Genomic DNA, 22066 nt, shown 5'->3' on the forward strand with positions numbered 1-22066 from the left:
CTTAAAAAGGAACTTACGTACTTCTTGCAAGAAGTACATAATTAGTGATTCTTCCAAAATTCACTTACAGTGCTTTTGGAACACAAAAAACACTTTCCCAAAAACCGCTTTCAATTATTTTAAAAGCACATTCAAACATGTACAATATTAATCGTTGCATGATAACCTTGTCATTTATAATCTTAATTTTAATAGGGAGAATCAACAAAAAAATCTCTAAACACTAACACATAAATAAGAGGTAAGATAGAAGATAAACAATACAAAGTTATATACAACAAGATAGATTTTACAAATCTTATAGTTGTCGAATGAATTTGAATTTTGGTATTTGACTATATATATGAATTTCAAAAATGAGAAGAGGAATAGCTTTGTACATTTGGAGTCCTGCTTTTGGGTTGCACCGTGAAAGAGAAAGATCAAAGTAGTTTTTTTTTTAAATTTATAAGTGAAGGTTTAATGTAGATATATATTTTTTTAATTTATGAGTGAAGGTTTAATGTTAAGGTTGTTTATAGTCATTCATTACTACGGTCTGATAGTATTCCTCTTTACTTGTAAGTGAGAGGTCTTAGGTTCGAATCTCGTGGATGGCGAATTCAATACCAAACTACATTGCCATTGTATGGCTTAACCTAACTCTCCCCTCCTTTTAGTGTAAAATATATTCGTTGTACTAAAACAAAAAAAAAAAGTTAAGGTTGTTTATCAAATATCAAAGATTATTAATTTGATGTCATATAAATATAATAATAGTGGTGGGATGTAACCAGACTTGGAAGTTGGCATTTGGAATTAGGAAAGAATATTTTTAAATTTGTTGCATTGTTGACAAATAAGAGCATGACTGTAAATGAATGAAGCATGATAATTGGAGGAGGGTTCAAAAGAAAAGGTCAGTATAGGCGCCCTAGGCCAATCCTTGTCTCTTCGTCCCTCCGCAATGGTGTAGTATTTGAAAGGTAGAGCAACAACAAAAATTTCTTAATTAGTCACTTATTTTAATTGATTCTCATGACAATTCTCCCGTTTTCAATACATGATATTGTATTGAATATGGAATTCTATAACATTTTTAGAGTTGAATATTTCGACAGACCCCACATAGATGATAGAGTTATGCAGACTTCTAGTAGAATTGCACTTGTACATTTAGATGGAAGTTTGATCGAGTCATGTAAAATAGACGGGCGTATAAAATAGAGGGAGTTAAACAAAAATTCAAATATCAGTGCCGCAAGCTAAGCTCACTTGATAAACTAAAATTTTTTTCCATGTAAGAAGACTTAAAATATAAAGCGCGAATTGACAAAAAGGAAGTTCTGGCTTTATGTATAGAGAAGATAAGTAAACACATTCAGGTGGCATTAAGTATCACAATACAAATATAGACAGTCCAATGGCCCTGCAGCTGGAAGAAGAGGAAAACTTCCGCTGTGCCATGCAGCTGGTGTTTTCTTCTGTGCTGTCCATGTCTATGCAATCAGCAATCGAGCTAGGCGTTTTCGACATCATAGCGAAAGCCGGTCCCGGTGCCAATCTGTCTTCATCAGAGATTGCAGCCCATATCGGCAGCAGCACCTCTTAAATTTCAGGTAGACGGGCCATGGGCCCACTCCAACAACACCGATACTGTCACCACTTGGCTACCTGCTCAATCCGTCAGGTGTGAGGTTTTAATACAAAAGGCCTCGGTGATAGAGTGGGGTAATTCTATATAAATGGCTTGTTCTCAAGCCTTCTGGCCGATGTGGGACAAAGAAATTCTAACAGCACCAGGAATTCTGGGGCACCGATGATGTTGGATCGTATTCTAAGGCTCCTAGCCAGTCACTCTACTCTCAGCTGCTCTGTCGTTGCTAATGAAGAAGATGGGTCTGATTCTCAGAGGCTCTACAGCCTTGGTCCTGTGTCCAACTACTTTGTGACTAATGAAGATGGTGTTTCTTTAGGTCCCATGATGGCATTGATGCAAGACAAGGTCGTCCTAGACTCCTGTTCTGTTTAGTACTACTCTCTTGCCCCTACTAATTAACCATTGTCTTAACCCTTTTCTCTTTTTATTCATCTATATTTTGTTTTAGTAGAATTATTAGAGATAATTAGAGCAATAGTTTTGAATTTTAGTTCAATTGGAACTTTGGTCTTTCAATTAAATATCCCTAAATATTGGTCTCTAAACTTGTTACAATGGAAAACAATAATTTTTTTGAATAACTCCATTCGAACTTCTTCCCTTTTTGGCCCCTTTAAACCTTTTATTCTAAAAGAAAATCACCAAGAATGTTATTCAAAAGGAATTTTGCTTCACATTATGACAAGTTCAGAAAGCAATACTCAAAAAATTTTAGTTCAGGAACCAAAACTCAAATTGTGCCAAAATTGCTCCAATTTTTTCAAATTATTATGAAAAGGAAACCAATATAACTTCAAATAACTTATCTATTATGCACAACTCACTATAAACTCATTTGGCAACTTTTCATTAGTTTCATTTCAGAATCACTTACAAGTTATTAATTCACAACAAATTAGAAATTGCCACATCAGTCATTGTAGAAAAGAAATTGGTCTCTCTAGCTTTTATTTTCTAGTTAGCCTAATTAATAGTAATTATCTTGTTTTTAATAAAAAATAGTAATTTATCTTTTTAACTCTAACTTGGGTCAACCTATTAGTCGACTCATGAAGAAAGACGCTCCATTCATATGGGATGTTGCTTGCCGCAATGCCTTTAAAAGCATAAAAAGGTACTTGGCAAGCCCACCTGTCTTAAGAGCTCTCGTGCCTGGAAAGTTGCTCATCCTATACACTGCCGCACAAGAAGGTTCCATTGGAGCACTCTTGGCACAAGAAAATGAAAGCCAAAAGGAAAGAGCACTCTACTACCTAAGTAGAACTCTCACTGGTGCTGAGCTTAACTACTCACCAATCGAGAAGATGTGCCTTGCCCTAGTCTTCACCGCCCAAAAGCTAAGACACTACATGCATGCTTACACCATCCATTTGGTTGCTAAAGTTGACCCAGTCAAGTACGTTATGTCCAAACCCATCCTGATGGGACAACTAGCTAAATGGGCGTTGTTTCTCAATCAATACGAGATCATTTATGTCCCAGCTAAAGCTGTCAAGGGACAAGCACTAGCAGATTTCCTTGTCGATCATCCAATCCTAGCCGATTGGAAACTCTCAGATGACTTGCCTGACGAGGAGGTGTTCTACATCGACATCTTCTCGACATGGACAATGTTCTTCGACGAATCCGTACGAAAAGACGGAGAGGGGGCAGAAGTAGTATTCATGTCTCCACAAAGACAAGTACTACCCTATTCCTTCCGACTAAGCAAACAACGTTGCTGAGTACCAAACACTGATCATTGGACTCCAAATGGAGATCAACATGGAAATCACAATGCTAGAATTGAATGGCGACTCCAAGCTCATAATCAATCAACTCTTGACTGAACATGAAGTGAGGAAAGATGATCTCGTCCCATACTTGCCAGTTTGCCAAAGATGGGTGATCCCACTCATCACTGAAATGCTACTAGATGACACAAATGTTATCTCAGTACTTCTAGTCGACACTAAAGAATGGAGACAACCGCTGATCGACTACTTGGAGCATGGAAAGCTTCTAAATGATCCTAGACACCACTCTGAAATACATCGACGAGCACCTTGCTTCCTCTACTACAAAGGAACACTTTACCGATGCTCTTTTGAAGGAGTACTTCTGAGATGCCTAGGTAAGGAAGAAGCCAATCAAGCCATGGAAGAAGCACACTCAGGGTTATGAAGGGCACATTAGTCTGGACCAAAGCTACATTTCCAACTCAAAAGAATGGGTTACTACTAGCAAAGCATGGTGAAGGATTGCCTAGAATACGCCAAAAGGTGCCAAGCCTGCCAATTCCACGACAACTTCATACATCAACCACCTGAGCCATTACACCCTACGGTTACTTCATAGGGATTGGACGTCGTGGGACCAATCGCACCAAAATTATATGCCGAAGAGGCTACATCCTAACCATAACGAATTACTTCTTCAAGTGGGCTGAAGCCGTACCCCTAAGGGAAGTCAAGAAGGAAACTGTCGTCCGTTTCATCAAGGAGAGTATCATCTACCGATATGGTGTGCCTCGCTGCATCATCACTGACAATGGAAAACAGTTCTTTAACCGACTCGTGGATGAGCTCTATGAGAAATACAAGTTCAAGCAGCACAAGTCTTCTATGTATCACGTTTTGGCCAACGGTCTTGCAAAAGCATTCAACAAAACGTTGTGGAACCTCCTGAAGAAGGTGATCGGCCAAACAAAAAGAGACTGGTATGAAAAAATAAGTGAAGTGATGTGAAAATTAACTTAACACACAAATTAAACCCTCTTGTTGTCAATTGTAGTAAAGAATGTAAGTAGGGATCGTTCTAGGCCGGGGATTAGAAGGGATTGCTAAAACACTTGAAACTGACTTAAATATGTTAAAACAAACTTAAAAGCATGAAATTAAACTTACAAGACTCAAAACAAAGCCACAAGACTCAAAACAAATTATAGAGACTCAAAACTGCCTAAAAACAACTCTAAGGCAATTTCTGCCACTAACACAAAGTTTGGACGAAAATTGATTTTATCTTGACTTAAAACACTTAAAAACACAATCTAAAACAAGTACTAACTAATAGACACTTTAAAGTAAAGGGGGATTTGGTTTTGGATGAATTTAAGTAAAAACAAGTAACTAAAGACTTAAAACAGATTTTGGACGAATTTGGTGATTTGAATGGATGATGGGCTAGCTAGAAGGTCTTTCTCCACACATGACACACTTGCATATAAAACGATTTCCAGTTGCTTTTCAATAAACCATGAACCTCAACACCCCAGATTAATTAGGTACGCTTAAATTAATCCTCAGATTTTCCTAATTTCATTGAATTGGATGATTGCATACAACAACCCAAAGCATTCCCCACAAGTTCCCTACATGAATTGCATAATAGAGATACAAGCAAGAATCATTAAGTTCTATGAAAATCATAAGCATTGACAAAACACTTGTAACTATGAATTGCATGAAACTTATGCCAAGAATTTACTTAACACGGTTGTGACGAACAACCTTTACTACTTGTGAATATAAGTTCATAACGATTAGGTGAAACTCCCTTATATCCTAGCATCATATTTATGCATGGAAATTAAGCGTGCACTCTCAACCAACATACACAAATCAGTTTTAATTCAAATGGATAAGTAAATTGAATTCACAACTGAAAGTAATCAAATCATATTACAAGCATGAACATGGTTTCGAATTCCCCCCTAGCTAAGGAGGTTTAGTTCCTCATACTTACAAAGCAAAGATAAACAAATTTAGACATTGAGAACAAAAGAAAGAAAACACCTAAAAACGCTCCAACAATCCAACTTGAATGGCAAGCACGTCCAAGGGTCCTCATTCTTCTCTTTGTTGCCGCACAAGGTGTGGTTTGATGGATGAGTGGTAAATTATGGTGGTGGATGGATATAGGTGAGTTATGGTGAAGGGTGGATGGGTGGATTGTGTTCTCTTTGGTTTTATTCCCCCAAATTATGGTGAATGGTGGATGTGTTTATAGGCTAGGGAGAGGAGTGCATGGAGTTGTAATGAGTGGATGTAATGGGTGTAGTGGGTGAGTGTTGTGGTAATGAGTGGATTTAATGGGTGTAGTGGGTGGATGTTTGGTAATGAGTGGATGTAATAGGTGTAGTGGGTAAGTGTTTGGTAATGAGTGGCTGTAATGGGTGTAGTGGATGGATGTTTGGAGTTGTAGGTCAACACACTTGCACACACACATGCTGATTTTTGGCCTTCAAATCTTCAAAAACGTCCATCCTCATGTCTCCATGCTTGCACTATCCAATCTTGGCTAAAAAATGCTCTAAAATGCTCCAAAATGCACTTTCTTGACAACTTTGTTATTATGACCTACAAACACACGAAAATAGCTTAAAATACATAATTAACTAAGAAATAACAACACAAATGCACAAGAACAAGCTAACTAAGTCGCATAAATATGCTCCTATCACGAAGCACTTTGGGCATATAAGACGATAGATAAGACTCCTACCCAAGCTACGCCTTATTCTCTCGTATATGGCGTAGAGGCTGTTCTGCCACTCAAAAGTCAAATCCCCTCACTAAGGATGGTTATACAAGAAGGCTTGAATGAAGAGGCAAATACAAAGCTACGACTTCAAGAGTTGGAAGTACAAGACGAAAGGAGGCTTAAAGCTTAATAACACTTGGAAGGCCACCAAACACGACTATCCAAGGCATTCAACAAGAAGCTTCGCCCAAGGTCTTTTCAAACTCGTGATCTTGTCTTGGCATTACGAAGGCCTGTCATGACAACTCACAAGACAAAAGGCAAGTTCACATCAAAGTGGGATGGACCTTACGTAATACAAGAGGTCTACACCAACAACGCCTACTTAATCATGGCAGAAGATGGCTTAATGATCGGCCCCATCAATGGAAAATTCTTGAAGCATTACTATCCCTAAACCAAACAAACAATGCTCCTTGTTCACACGAGCTTAAAAGGCGACACCCAATGCTCCTTGTTCGTATGAGCTTAAAATGAGACACCTAACACTCATGGCCCGCAAGAGCATAAACTGTGTACGGTAAAATAAAAAAAAATCAAAATCACCATCAAAACCATCAAAACCATAAAAAACAATCCATCACTCATTTGAACTACGTCATGACTTGATCCCTCCTCAATCGAGGGTACATAGGCTATTTGAAACTTCAAAACTTCAAGTGCAGTCATATCATCAACAAAAACACAAACACTTTGAAGAATAAAGATCAAATTCAAGATTGTGAATACTTTATTTCTTTAAAGGAAGAATTTAGCTATAGAGCCTTATTACTGAATGAGCAAAAATACAAAGATGGCTTCTTCAGTGGTCGACAAGATGTTATTCCAAGTCATAGCCGCACTACTGATGCGATCACCAAGAAGCTCAAAAGAAGCCCGTGAATTGTCACGAACATGGTGTGAAGGATTCAAGATAAGAATCCTCGATGTACACGCCTTATTCTTCGTATTTGGTCGACCAAAATCTGTCACCTCCCAAGATACTTTAGACGACCATGACTTGATATGCATCAAAGTTGTCTTTTGTAGGAAGAACAAGCGCCTTAAGGCCAGTCAACGGTGCATAAAGCTTCAACGTCGTTCCCTTATCTTGCGAATTGCATTCCTTCGCAAGAATGGTGATGGTATTACTCTTAAAGCACTTGAAAAATACCATGCCAACAACAAAACAAACAAGGCAACATAAGCATAAGAGTGGGACTACAAGAAAAAAGAAAGAAAAGAAGATTGCTTCACTAAAGCAAAAGACATGTGAGACAAACCTTGTGAGCGTTGAAGGATGACAATGATAAAGTTACAACAATGGAAAAAAAATCAGTCACAAAGCTTAAGCAGCACAACAAAGAGCGCAGCTACAAGATGGTCATTTAAAGCACGCTATAGTAGGAAAGAAAACCAAAATGTTACGTAATCACACTACGCAACCCCTCAGCGATTACGCAAGCAGTTTCTTGCACTGCATGGTAGCGTCACCACCTAGGGAAAACTGTAACAAAAAAGCACTACACAGTGTAACAGCACTATGGTCTTTTGCACAGCACCACGCGGTAAAATGTGACGCACTACAACAAGCTCCAAGCAAGCAGCCCACGACAGCAATATCAGCAGCACACATGACATAACAGCAAAGACAATGCAAGGCAAGGAATTGTGAAGAAAATACACACCCAATTGTCCTATAAATAGGGGTCAATTGCTTCCTAATGCTATAAGGGAGAGTACATACCAAATAGCAAAAGGAAAACCCAAAGAAGAAAGCAAATTCCAATAAAAAAATGGCAAAGTTTCAGCCAATTTGCACAAGCAGGATGTTTTTGGCTATAATTCGACTTTCCCGAAGGGTTTTAATGCAAGGCTAATTGGATAAGGAACCTAAGAGGCTGATTATCCTTGTGTCCAAATTTCATAATTTTCCCTAAAGCCAAACTTTCCAGTTTTCAAAGTTAATCCCGCATAAGTTGTTTTCCCTTCAGAACTACGCAGCTGTAGGAAAATGACGAGTTGAAGGCTTTCCCCTTTTTTCCTAGTGGTGTGCGAAATATGCCTGAAAAGATAAGAGATAAAGCTACGTTTCCCATACTTTTACAGAATTTTCCAAGAGAGAAATTAACCTCAAGCTCTGCGTGCAAGTCAGACGACGTGTTTCCCAAACCAAGGACAAGTCTTCAAGTTTCCCGAACCAAAAAGGAAAATACCCTCTTTGCTGTGGAAAAGAAAAAGGGAAAGAAAAAAAAAGTCCAAATCCTACTTACCCAAGGACAAGCATTTAATTTTTCCAAAACCTCGAAGGAAATCACCAAAGCTTTCCAATATTTTGAAGGAAATCACCCTCATTACCAAAATTGAAGGAGATTCCTACCCAAGGAAGGAAAAACATTTTTTTTCCTACAACCACAAGGAAAAAGTTCAAAATACACCAAATGTATTTTCGTAAAAAATTTATGGACAATCAATACACACAATAATTATGTGCTGATTTATCCATTTCCAAAATTTCTTTCAAGATCAAGCCTCTACGGCCCTTGAAGAATTTTTTTTTTCATTTATTCAAGACCAAGCTTCTATGGCCCTTGAAGAAAAATTTCATTTCATTTAAGATCAAGCCTCTACAGCTCTTAAAGAAAAATTTCATTTCATTTCATTCAAGATCAAGCCTCAACGGCCCTTGAAGAAATGTTTCGTTCAAGAAATACGCCTTAACGGCCCTTGATGAAATTCATCATTTCAATTCAAGAAATACGCCTCAATGGACCTTGAAGAAATGTTTCGTTCAAGAAATACGCCTCTACGAGCCTTGAAGAAGCAAACTAATACAAGATCAAGTCTCGACAACCCCTTGAATTAGAACATTCATATTATAGGACTTCAAAAGATGTTTCCTACATGTAACAAGTACATGCCTACAATGCGGCTTGAAGTGGGGGCATTTTTAGACATGTAAATTTCGTTGCATGCAAATGATGCATCATAAAGCTCTATATGGCATATGATTCATCATAAATGGACAAGTCATCAATGACATATGGCACAAATCAAGCAAAGGAAGCTCAAAAGCATTCCTAAAACTTGGAAAAAGGGGGAAGAAATCCTTTAAAATCTGCAAGGGGTCCAAAATCTCTCAAAACCGAAAAGAAAGCTAAAGCATCTTCACAAAACAAGCAAGAATTGAAGATTGCTAGCAAAATAGGCAACAAACCCTATAGATTTCGGCCAAGCAAGGGAAAGTGGCTGAAATTACGACACAAAACATGCCTAAATTCTCCCATGGGGGAATCAAGACACAAATCAAAGCCAAATCCACCCAAAGGCAAACCTTGAGAAGCCTATAAATACAAGGTCTTCCCACAAGCATAAGGGTCGAAATTCTTGCATTCAGAAGAACCTCTACCAAACCTTTGAAGACTAATATGCTGCCAAAGCTCTCTTTGAAGAACATTCGATCAAAGCCAAAGCTTTCTCTCGACCAAAGCCGAAGCACTACCCTTGAATAATCAATAAGCACTCGTGCCGATTCCTTCAAGACTTTGTTGCAAGCTCATAAACTTGTAACGACGTTCGATTCAAGATCAAGTCGACCCTTGAATCAACAAAATCCTACATCAACATCATCTTTGCAGCATCTTTGAAGCAAAAACCATCTACGCGTTGTTTTCAAGCTTAAAACTTGAAGTAATTGTTCAATCGTTCATTCGAGATCAAGTCATCGCGACCCTTGGATCAACAATCAACCATCTACATCAAATTTGAAGACTAAATCTGGAGAAAAGTTGTAAACAAAGATTGTATCCTACAAATTCAAATTAATACAAATATACTTTATACACGTGTTCTTGTTTTATTCGATACAAAATTTTCATGTTTACAGTTATCTTCCTTTTTCTAGAAGGCTGCTTGGTTTCGTCAAGTCTTTCCAAGGCCAACCATCATGGAGGAGAGCTAGCCGTGTTGCTTTGTTTCTTAGGTTTTGACAACCTTTCAAAAACAGAGCTTCGAGGTCTTGGCATGTCAAGCCACTTGAAGACGAAAGTTTGGTCTTGACCACCAATGTGATGAAGTGTCAAAATTCTAGGTTTTGAATGATTCAGCCTATTAAAGACTGATGTTCGAGGGGCAGGTTTAGGCTCTTTTTGATTTTGTTCAACGCTCATGCTGGGGTGTTGAGTGCTAACGTTTTTCGCTTTGCTTGAAATCTTCACGGGTGTATTTGGTAAGAAGCTAAGTTCAGCTTGGTTGTTGTAAACTCCATAACCATGCTCCTTTAACTTTTTTTTAGTCTCGTGAGGTCTTGTTATTTTTTGTTGACTGTGTTTGCATTCTTCTTTTCAAAATTTGAGGAGGAGGCGAAATCATACCCAGCCTTTGACATGAGTTTGTAGGCGTTTGGGTCAAAACCTTCTTCGGTCGTCTTGGTTGGAAGAAAGCTTGGTTCCGCCTCCTTTGGCAAGGGTTTTACGAAACCTTGTGGTGGTTTTGAAACTTTAGCGTTGCCTAGCTGTGCTAGAGGTAAAACTGCATTTGTCTTTAGCAGCTTTACTTCGTTTATGAGCAGTTATGTGTCGGCTTTGCTTGTTCTAGTTTCGAATAGGAATTGCCCATTCTTTCTATTTGATCATTTTGAGGGCATCACACTCCCTTTGGTTGTTGTGGGTTTAGCAAGCTCATCACATTTTTTCTTAAAGATGGCACGGCTTCCTCTTCTTACTTCTTGGGCACAGTTTGCCACTTCTTCTTTTTGGGTTGGGCTTTGCCTGTAGATTTGATCTTTTTTTTAAGAGCTTCAAGTACCATGTCTTCATTCATGTAGAACTTGGCATCCGCAAAGTGTGATTCGGCTTCAATGAATGGCTTGATGTCGCCTTGTATCACATTCACCCCTTCTCGGTAGAACTTTAGGCATTAAGGAAGGGTGGACGACATTACTCCAGTCCCGTGGATCCAAGGCCTTCCTAAGAGCAAGCTGTAGATAGTTCTTGCATCAATCACATGGAATAACATGCTTGATTTGAGTTCGCCAATGGTCATTTCCGCATGGATCATGCCCATCGCCCTTTGTCCTCCTTGGTTAAATCCTTGGATTAGGAGGCGGCTTCGGGATAGTTCATCTACCATGATACCGATTGTGATCATTGTTGACTTTGGCATGATGTTTATGGCCGACTTATCATCCATAAGCATGCGTTGATTTTGTTCTCTCTCACGTACCCAGAGACGAAGAGATGACGGTTGTGAGACTTTGACCCTAGCACCAAGTCTTCGTCAGTGAAGTTGATTGTATCATGGGCAGCACAGCATGTGGCATACTCATGTGGTTAAAGTTTCAAGCCTTCGTCCTTGCTTTTTTGCACCTCGTGGTCATCGGGACTTGTCAAGACCGCTATGAGTGCTTTTCGCATCTCCCTTTCCTCAATGATAAAGTATGTCTTCAGGTCTTCTTTGGGCTTAAGGGTTTTCTCTTCTTCGATGGCGATAACTTTGCCTTTTGAAGGCTCTTCTATCTCTACGTTAACCATGTGACAGGCAACGGTAATGCACTATTGGAAGAATTCCTTTGGGAAGTACTCGTGCAAAGAGACAAGAATGTGTGGCTCTTGCTCCATAGGTTTCCCAGCGTACGTTGGCTTAGCACCTCTTATTTCTTTTGGGATACCTACTGTTGTGGTAGCGGTGCTTTGTCCCTAGTTCCACTTTTGGCCTTGTGGCTTGTGGTCTTGGCTTCCTTGTCCTTTTGTAGGTCACCAATGTTCATCCTTCTTCATCATCGGTAAGCGCATTTTGGTCGCTTGCCCCCATTGATGGCTGTACAAAAAGTGTCGTGTGGCTTGAGCATGGTCGGGAGTGGTCATGTGTCATTTGGAGAAGCACAAGATCGAAGGATCCAAACACAATTATGGTAGTGTGTGTTGCGGCCGTGTCTTCCAATTCTAGTTCAATTTGCCATTGTTGTGATAGCTTTATGATGAGCTCCTTAAGGATGAAACACTTGTCAACAAGATGACTCACGATATGATGGTATTTACAGTACCTAGGATCATTAACGCGATTCATCTCTTCAGGATGCTTGCATTCGAGTAGCTTGATCACCTTCTTTTCCAACAAGTCGTCTAACATTGCAGCCACTTCAGAGTCAAGAAAAAGGTACGTCTTCTGCTCCAGCTCCCTCAAGGTGTTTTTGTATCTGTCTTGGGTGCGAGAAGGCTCACCTCTCCTTATCTCCTTCGCTTTGTTCTTAGAAGAAATCTTGACGGGCCCAAAAGAGGGCTTGATGGGGTTAGCGTTGATAGTAAAAGCTTTCTTGGTGGGCTTCTTCCTAATCTTGTCCACTTTTGGAGTAAACACCTTGTCCTTCTTGAAGTCGGTGATTGGCTCATTTTTCCCATGATTGGCGACACTCAGCTTCATGTCATAGGATTGAGTTGCCAATTCATTAAACGTTCTTAGTTTTATGCCTTAGAGAATGTAATGTAACCCTCAGTGTATGCCTTGAACACACATCTGAATGGCGGAGGTATCAAAAAGCCAGTCTTTGCAATCCAGACTTAATGAATGCCATCTGTTGATGTAGTCGACGACACATTCGTCCTTCCACTGCTTCGTACTTGTCAACTCTGACATGTTTACAGTGCGGCGAGTACTGTAGAAGTGGTTAAGGAATTTCCTTTCAAGTTGATCCCAACTGTTGATAGATTTGGGCTTGAGGTTGGTGTATCAATCAAAGTCGTCACCTTTCAGCGAGCGTACGAATTGCTTGATAAGGTAGTCATCCTCCATCCTAGCGTTGTTGCAAGTTTCTATGAAATAGGCAATATGTTGTTTGGGATTGCCCTTTCCATTGAATTGCATGAATTTTGGCGGTTGATAACCCTTTGGCATCCTCAAGGCATCAATCTTCTTGGAATACGGCTTTGAATTCGGCACAGAGTTATCTGAGCTCCCTTCGTACTGCGTCTTGATGGTGTTAGTGATCATCATCTGCAGCTGCCGGATAGAAAGAGATCCCATGAGCATCGTTGCTTGGTCCAGCTTCTCCTCGGCTTTTTCTATCAGAGGTTCATCATCTTCATCAGTTTCCTTCTTTTTTTGGTTAACCTTTAGGTCGTGGTCAGCTTTTTCGTCATGCTGTGCCTCCAGTCGGTTAACGAGTGTGTCAATTTGCAAGTCATTTTCCTCCACGATCCTTATTAGCCTTGCAATTGTTTCATTCATTTAAGCTAACTGTTCCTCAATGAAAGTTGCACCAGTAGTCATGACTTGCATGGCTATGAGATATAAGCTGCTGCTTGAGTCGACATTGGAAGTTAACGACTCGGAGTACCACATCGAGCTTTTTTCCCTTGGTGCTCTCAGTGAGGCTAGGGTGATCATGGGCTTGTACCTCGGGTGTTCTTGCTCCTTTGGCAGAGTTGATGTAGGGGGTGGAAGGCATGGTAGAGAGAGCTCTTGCCTTGCTTCGGGTTGTGACACCTAAAGTGCCACCACTTGTGGCAAGGATGTTCTTGTTCTTCGCGTTGGTTACGGGAACAACTTGATCCTTTCTTGATGTCATGTGTGTTTCTTGTGGATTTAAAGATAGAGATGAGAGGCAGAGAGGGTCCCACTGGGCGTGCCAAATTTGTAAACACAAAAAATTCTATATCAAATAAAACAGGAACACATGTACAAAGTAGATTTGTATTGATGAATTTGTAGGGTTGCAATCTCTATTTACAATTTTTCCTTTGATTTTATCTTCAAATTTGATGTAGATGCGTAGGTTGTTGATCCAAGGGTCACGATGACTTAATCGCAGACGAACAATTGAACGTGCTTCAATTTTTTAGCTTGAAACAATGCGTGGATCGTCTTTACCTCAAGGTGCAAAGATGATGTTGATGCGGGATTTTGTTGATTCAAGGATCTTGGCTAATTGATCTTGAAATGAACATTGTTACAAGTTTTGAGCTTGCAACAAAGTCTTGAAGGAATCGGCAAATGTGCTTGTTGATTCTTCATGGAGTGCTTTGGCTTTGGTCGACAGAAAGCTTCGGCTTTGGTTGCGTGCTCTTCGAAGAGGGCTTTGGCAGCGTATTAGTCTTCAAAGATTTATGCAGAGGTTTTTCTCAATGTGTAAATTTTGACCCCTATGTGTGCCTTGGGACCTTGTATTTATAGACTTCCAAAGCCATACCTTTGGATGGATTTGGCCTTGATTTGGGTCTTGATTCATCCATAGGAGAATTTAGGCATGTTTTGTGTCTTAATTTCAGCCGCCTTCCTCATATTGGCCGAAATTTATAGGCCTTGTTGCCTATTTGTGAGCAATTTTCAATTCTTACTTATTTTGTGAAGATGCCTTGGCTTTCTTTCCAGTTTTGAGAGATTTTGGGCCCCTTGCCGATTTTAAAGGGGATTTTCTCTCTTTTGTCAAATTTTGGGAATGTTTTACACTTCCTTTGCTTGATTTGTACACATGTCATTGATGACTTGTTCATTTGTGATGAGTCATATGCTACGTGGAGCTTTGTAATGCATCATTTGTATGCAACGAAATTTATATGTCTAAAGTCGCCACAAAGACAAGTACTACCCTATTCCTTCTGACTAAGTGAGCTATACTTCAACAACAACGTTGAGTACCAAGCGCTGATCATTGGACTCCAAATGGTGACTCCAAACTCATAATTAATCAATTCTTAACTGAATACAAATTAAGGAAAGATAATCTCATCCCATACTTTCAGCTAGCAACTTAACTACTACAAAAGTTTGAGGTCGTGATGCTAGAACATGTGCCAAGAAAAGAAAATCAAATGGTGGACGCTCTTGCTAACCTAGGCTCAAGTATGGCACTAGAAGAAGATGAAGTTGCGGACGTGCCTGTTTGCCAAAGATGAGTGATCCTACTCATTACTGAAATGCTACTAGATAACACAAACATCGTCTTAGTACTTCCAGTCGACACTAAAGAATGAAGACAGCCGTTGATCGACTACTTGGAGCATGGAAAGCCTCCAGACGATCCTAGACACTACTTTGAAATACGTCAACGAGCACCTCGCTTCTTCTACTACAAAGGAACACTCTACTGACGCTCTTTTGAATGAGTACTTCTAAGATGCCCAGGTGAGGAATAAGTCAATCAAGCCATGGAAGAAGCACACTCAGGCGTATGCGGAGCGCATTAGTCTAGACCAAAACTACACTTCCAGCTTAAGATAATGGGTTACTACTGGTTGAGCATGATGAATGATTGTTTGGAACACGCTAAAAGATTCCAAGCCTACCAATTCCATGCCAACTTCATACATCAACCACCTGAGCCATTACACCCTACAGTTGCTTCATGGTCATTTGATACATGAGGATTGGACGTCGTATGACCAATCACACCAAAGTCATACGCAGGAGAAGCTTACATCCTAGCTGCAAGAGATTACTTCTCCAAATAGGCTGAAGTCGTACCCCGAAGGAAAGTCAAGAAGAAAATTGTCATCCGTTTCATCAAGAAGCATATCATCCACCAATATGGTGTGCCTCAGTACATCATCACTGACAATGGAAAACAGTCATCCAACCAACTCATGGACGAGCTCTGCGAGAAATACAAGTTCAAGCATCACAAGTCTTCCATGTATCATGCTCCGACCAAAGGTCTCGTGGAAGCATTCAACAAAATGATGTACAACCTTCTGAAAAAGGTAATCAGCCGAACAAAGAGAGACTGGCACGAAAGAATAAGCGAAGCACTTTGGGCATATAGGACGACACATAAAATTCTTACCCAAGCTACGCCTTATTCTCTTGTATATGGTGTGGAAGCTGTTTTTTCACTCGAAAGTCAATCCCCTCACTAAGGATGGCTATACAAGAAGGCTTGATGAAAGAGGAAAATGCAAAGCTACGACTTCAAGAGTTGGAAGCACTCGACGAAAAGAGGCTCGAAGCTCAACAACACTTGGAATGCCACCAAGCACGGCTATCCAAGGTATTCAACAAGAAGGTCCGCCCAAGGTTTTTCCAAACTGGAGATATTTTCTTGGCATTACGAATGCCTATCATCACAACTCACAAGACAAAAAGCAAGTTCACATCAAAGTGGGATGGACCTTACGTAATACAAGAGGTCTACACCAACGGCTCCTACTTAATCATGGCAGAAGACGGCTTAAAGATCGGCCCCATCAATGGAAAATTCTTGAAGCATTACTACCCCTAAACCAAAGAAGCAATGCTCTTCACCTGGATGAGCCTAAACTACACACGGCACAAAGCTCCTTGCCTGCAAGAGCCTAAACTACACATGGCAACAATGCTTTTTGTTCTCACGAGCTTAAAAGGTGACACCCAATGCTCTTTGTTCGCACGAGCTTAAAAGGCGACACCCAATTCCCTTGGACCGCAAGAGCATAAACTATGTATGGTAAAAAAAAAAAAATCAAAATCGTCAAAAGTAATCCATCATTCCTTTGAACTACGTCATGACTTGATCCTTCCTCAACCGAGGGTACGTAGGCAACTTGAAACTTGAAAACTTCAAGTACAATTACATCATCAACAAAAACACAAATACTTTGAAGAATAAAGAGCAAATTCAAGAATGTGAATACTTTATTTCTTTAAAGGAAGAATTCAGCTACAAAGTCGTATTACAAAATGAGCAAAAAAGCAAAGAAGGCTTAAAGTACAAATAACAGAAGACACTACTTGAAAGCTATGTCCCTAAAACAACGACGACGATCTTCAAGCAAGCCTTCCAAAGTCTTCAAAGTCTCCACATCGGTGGGGGACAAGGTGGGCACTTCCATGGCCGAACCTTTCTCTTGCTCTAGGCGTGAAATCTCCTCTTGATGCTGAGAAAGTATAGCTTCATTCTCCAAGAGAAAACCTTGAAGTCGTGATGCTTCAATTTCAAATTGCTCTCGCTCACGAGCTAACGCTTCTAGACATGCTTAGACGAAAGCTAAAGAAGTCCTTGTGACTTCATAACCTTCCGAAGCAACTTGCTGAGAAGACCGAACTTGGGAAATTGATAAGTCTATTGTTGCAAGTTGTTGAGCTTTAACCTGTGGACTCAACTTCTTTGAGGAAATAGCATGCAAGTAAGAATAATCAGTTGAGGCGCCCATAACTTTTACAATCTTGTTTCTCAAAAGTGAGGAATTAACATTAAGGTTGTCAATCCCAGAAATAAGCTTCGATAAGTCCTCATTGAGCAACACAAGGTCCTCTACTGGGCACTTTGAAATCTTCTTCTCAATGTGGCTCTTGATATCCATAGCCGCTCGAAGGTTGATGCGATGGATAAGCTCCTCAGTGCCACTAAGGTTCTGCCCTCTAAGAGAGATCTCGGAGCTAGATGGCAAAGGTGTTGGACGCATGATGAACTCATGCATACACATGGAAAACTTAGGCAACTTGGTGGATTTGTAATAAGCTCTGCATCGGGTGGGTCTCCAATCTCCTCGTCCGTGGGTAGACTACTTCCAAATAGCATTTCCATAAATGAATGAACACCCATGTTCACCAAATCAAAGGAACAAGAGGGCCTAGCCTAAAGAAGACAAAGAAAAATGTTTGAAACAAAAGCTAAACCAATGAAAGCAGGAGAAATCACAAGAAAGAAGGAAATATATACATCTTTCTCAAGTGACGCACGACCATCAAATTGAGGAGGCCTAAACACTTTCTTCTTCTTATGACGGAAATTGACATCACTATCATCCTGAGCACCTTCAAGTGGTCGCTTGTTCAAAATTTGTTGACGTTACAGCAAAACAAACTCATCTTCGTCACCAGCCTCTTTTGAAGCATCCGAAGGCTGAAAAGACAAACACGGGCATTGAAGAGCTAAGGTCGTAGGTCCATTTTGCAAAGGAGTTGCGCTCGCACAATTGAAAGGTGCCAACTGCGTAAGAACCGCAGAACAGGGCATCATTGCGTGAACAAGAAGAATTGGTGCCACTTGCCATCCTTAAGTTTTCATGGTGTACCTTTGACCACTAATCTACGTAGGCACGAGTCACTGGATTACTCTTGAACTCGTCATTGGCTAGCAGGGTGATGGAAGCATTTGTGCATGCACGGGTACAAGACTCCCAATGCACATACATGGCTTACAAGGATTCCAATTGTGCGTTTTCCTTCAGCTTGCTTGGCACATGTTGGACAAAGCCATACTGCCTACTAAAACGGTGAGGACTATATGGCTGAACAATACATCGGTCTCCTTGTCGCAAAGAAACATAACCCAAGCGAAAACTTGTAAAATAAGACAAGTTTGAGAAACGAAGGTGTGAATTATCTATGAGGCCTCACCGCTCCGAGCCAACCCTTGCCAGATGATCCATTCTCAAACATTCACAGCTTCTAAACAACGCTTGCGCATGCAAATCATCAAGGCTCTTTGCAGAAAGCATGCCAGAGTACTTTCTCATCAAAGGCCCCAGCTTGGCTGAAGTTGACTAAGAATGCCTCAACTTGTCTAAAGTTGAAGAAGAAAAATGAGTGCCAAAATACTCACCCAACCAACCGTACACATAGTGGTTAGGGAGTACCGCAGCACAATCTTTAGTGCTCGCTAAGTTCGAAACAATACACAAGCTGTCATAAATATTGGCTAAGACTGGAATGGTGAGGCTAAATGATTCACTTGCAGCCATCTTGCTAGCCACTTTAAAGACTTCATGATGGATAAAGTTAACGTCATCTTTGGGGAAAACAAACTTACAAAGCCAACAAGCTAAGAAAGTGGCTAGGTAAGATTCTTCTACATGCTCTGACACTACACCAAGTTCGTTAAACACTTTCAACTCAGTAGGAACATGGCGCTTAACTGAAACAATGGCACCTGATAGATCTAAGTCTCCATTTGGCTTGGTTGTCTTGTTGCAGCCATTTTTCTTTAAAGGCTTATTGTACTTCATGGCACCCCAATACCAAAATCGGATCGATGAAGATATCTTCACACCTGACCTACCTTAAGGCTCCTAGGAGAGCTTGTGATACGCCCAAGACAAATATCGGTAACTAGTAGGCAATAATCGGCTATTGTGATGAGAAAATTCCTCCACACTAGGAATAACCTGGTCAAATAACTTACCATGGATCGGCAAGCCTCTTATCTTATGGAGATCATAAAGTGAAATCGATATCTCCCCTTGAGTTGTGTGAAGTGTGTTGATCATTGAACATCAATGCTCAAAGAATGCACGAAAGACAGAAGGATGATGATCATGACTAAACAAAGATGCGTATACAGCATGATAAAGGCCCACGTTAGTAAGCATATCTTTGGATCGGCTCAAGACATCTTCAACCACTCCCAGTAAACCTCAGCAAAGATGACATCTTTAATAGTCGACAAAGTGCTATTCTAAGTCATAGCTCCGCTATGGATGCGATCGCCAAGAAGCTCAAATGAAGCCAGTGGATTGTCACAAACATGGTGCAAAGGTTTCAAGATAAGAATCCTCGATGTACACACCTTCTTCTTCGTATTTAGTTGACCAAAATTTGTCACCTCCCAAGATACTTCAGATGACCACGACTTGATATGCATCGAGTTGTCTTTCGCAAGAAGAACAAGCGCCTTAGGGCTAGTCAACAGTGTACAAAGCTTCAACGTCATTCCCTTATCTTGCAAATCGCCTTCCTTTGCAAGAATGGTGATGGTATTACTCTTAAAGAACTTGAAAAATACCATGGCTGCAACAAAACAGACAAGGCAACATAAGCATAAGAGTGGGGCGGCATGAAAAAAAAATTGCTTCACTAAAGCAAAAGACATGCGAGACAAACCTCGTGAGCGTTGAAGGATGACGATGACAAAGTCACTACGACAAAAAGAAATCAGCCACAAAGCTTGAGCAGCACAACAATGAGAGCAGCTACAAGACGGTCCTTCAAAGCATGCTACAGTAGCAAAGAAAACCAAAATGCTACACAATTGCACTACGCAACCTCGCAATGATTACGCAAGCAGTTTCTTGCATTGCACGGCAACGTCACCACCGAGGAAAACTGTGACCAAAAGGCACTACACAACGTAACCTCGCTGTAGTCTTTCGCATAGCACCACATGGTAAAAGGTGATGCACTACAACAAGCACCAAGCAGTAAAAGGCACATCTCCAAGTAGCAAAACCTACAACACTAAGCAACAACAAGCATATGGCAAGCACAGAGGCAGTGCACGGCAAGGGTGGTATGTGACAAAACGTACACCCAATTGTCCTATAAATAAGGGTCAATTTCTTCCTAATGCTATAAGGGAAATACATACCAAATAGCAAAAGGAAAATCAAAACAAGGAAGCACATTCTAGCTACAAGAAGGAAACAAATTCCAAGCAAAAAAGGCAATGCGTATGCACGGCCATAAAGGGGAAAAAATACTTCTTTTTGTTGCAGTCCTATTAGAATAAGAATGTGATTGTGTAAATCCTAGTATAACTTGGAATATCTCTTATATTTCTATCAGGAGTATATTACCTATTAAATGTTGTAATCCTAAAGGGAAAGGTTTTTACCTATCCTACTACTATAAATAAAGGCACAATGGGATGGAATAAAACACACCCACAATTATGCATCTCTCTTCTTGTCTCTCTATGCCGCACTCTCCCTCTCTCTATGGCCTCAATAATTGTTTAGTAAATTATGCCTACAACACTTTTTTTTTTTGCAACAAAAATCAGCAAAGAAAACAAAACAAAACAAAAAAAAGGAAAGGGCTTCAAAATTTTCAAAAACATCGAAGGAAAGTACCTCTCCTTGCCAAAATACAAAAGGAAATCCCTCCAAGGGAAGGACAAGTCTTCAAGTTTCCCAAATCAAAGGGGAAAACACCTTTCTTGGCCCAAAAGAAAAAAAATATGAAAAGGGAAAGGAAAAAAAAAAATGCAAATCCTACTTACCCAAGGACAAGCATTAAAGCTTTCCAAAATCTTGAAGGAAATTATCAAAGCTTTCCAAAACCTTGAAGGAAATCACCAGAGTTTTCCAAAACCTTGAAAGAAATCACCCTCATTGCCAAAATTGAAGGAGGCTCCAACTCAAGGAAGAAAAAAGCATTTTCCCCACACCCACAATGAAAAAATCCAAGCCTCAAAATATACCAAATGTATTTTGCCAAAAAAATTTTGGAAAATCATACGCACAATAAGTATGTGCCGATTTATCCATTTTCAAAAAAAATTCATTCAAGATCAAGCCTCTACAGCCCTTGAAGAAAATTTTCATTTCATTCAAGATTAAGCTTCTACAACCTTTGAAGAAAATTTTCATATCATTCAAGTCCAAGCCTCAACGGCCCTAGAGGAAATGTTTCATTCAAGAAATACGCCTTAATGGCCCTTGACAAAATTCATCATTTTAGTTCAAGAAATACACCTCAACGGCCCAAACGGCCCTTGAAGAAATGTTTCGTTCAAGAAATACGCCTCAATGGCCCTTGAAGAAATTCATCATTTCAGTTCAAGAAATACGCCTCAACGGCCCTTGAAGAAATGTTTCGTTCAAGAAATACGCCTCTACAGCCTTTGAAGAAGCAAACTAATTCAAGATCAAGTCTCGACGACCCTTGAGTTAGAATATTCGCATTGCAGAATTTCCAAAACACATTTCCTACATGTGACAAGCACATGCCTACAACGAGCCTTGAAGTGGGGGCATTTGTAGACATGTAAATTACGTTTCATGCAAATAATGCATCACAAAACTCCACGTGGCATATGACTATCACAAATGGACAAGTCATCAATGACATGTGGCACAAATCAAGTAAAGGAAGCTCAAAAGCATTCCTAAAATGCGGCAAAGGGGAAGAAATCTCCTTAAAATCGGCAAGGGGCCCAAATTGCTCCCAAAACCAGAATGAAAGCTAAAGCATCTTCATAAAACAAGCAAAAATTGAAGATTGCTCGCAAAA

The 22066-nt window shown here is 40.1% G+C and overlaps 1 protein-coding gene across 1 annotated transcript in view; it reads left to right on the top strand.

Annotated features, from left to right (window-relative positions):
* The first annotated feature begins 1785 nt into the window (after window positions 1–1785).
* LOC126622479 (anthranilate N-methyltransferase-like) overlaps window positions 1786–22066 on the top strand; it is a 60416-nt gene continuing 40135 nt past the window's right edge. Inside the window, exon 1 of the mRNA XM_050291334.1 lies at window positions 1786–1955. Within this exon, the coding sequence (XP_050147291.1) occupies window positions 1799–1955 (157 nt within the window). The 5' untranslated portion in view covers window positions 1786–1798. The remainder of the gene's footprint in view (window positions 1956–22066) is intronic.

This window comes from Malus sylvestris, chromosome 1 (genome assembly GCF_916048215.2).
Source record: "Malus sylvestris chromosome 1, drMalSylv7.2, whole genome shotgun sequence".
NCBI lineage: Eukaryota > Viridiplantae > Streptophyta > Magnoliopsida > Rosales > Rosaceae > Malus > Malus sylvestris.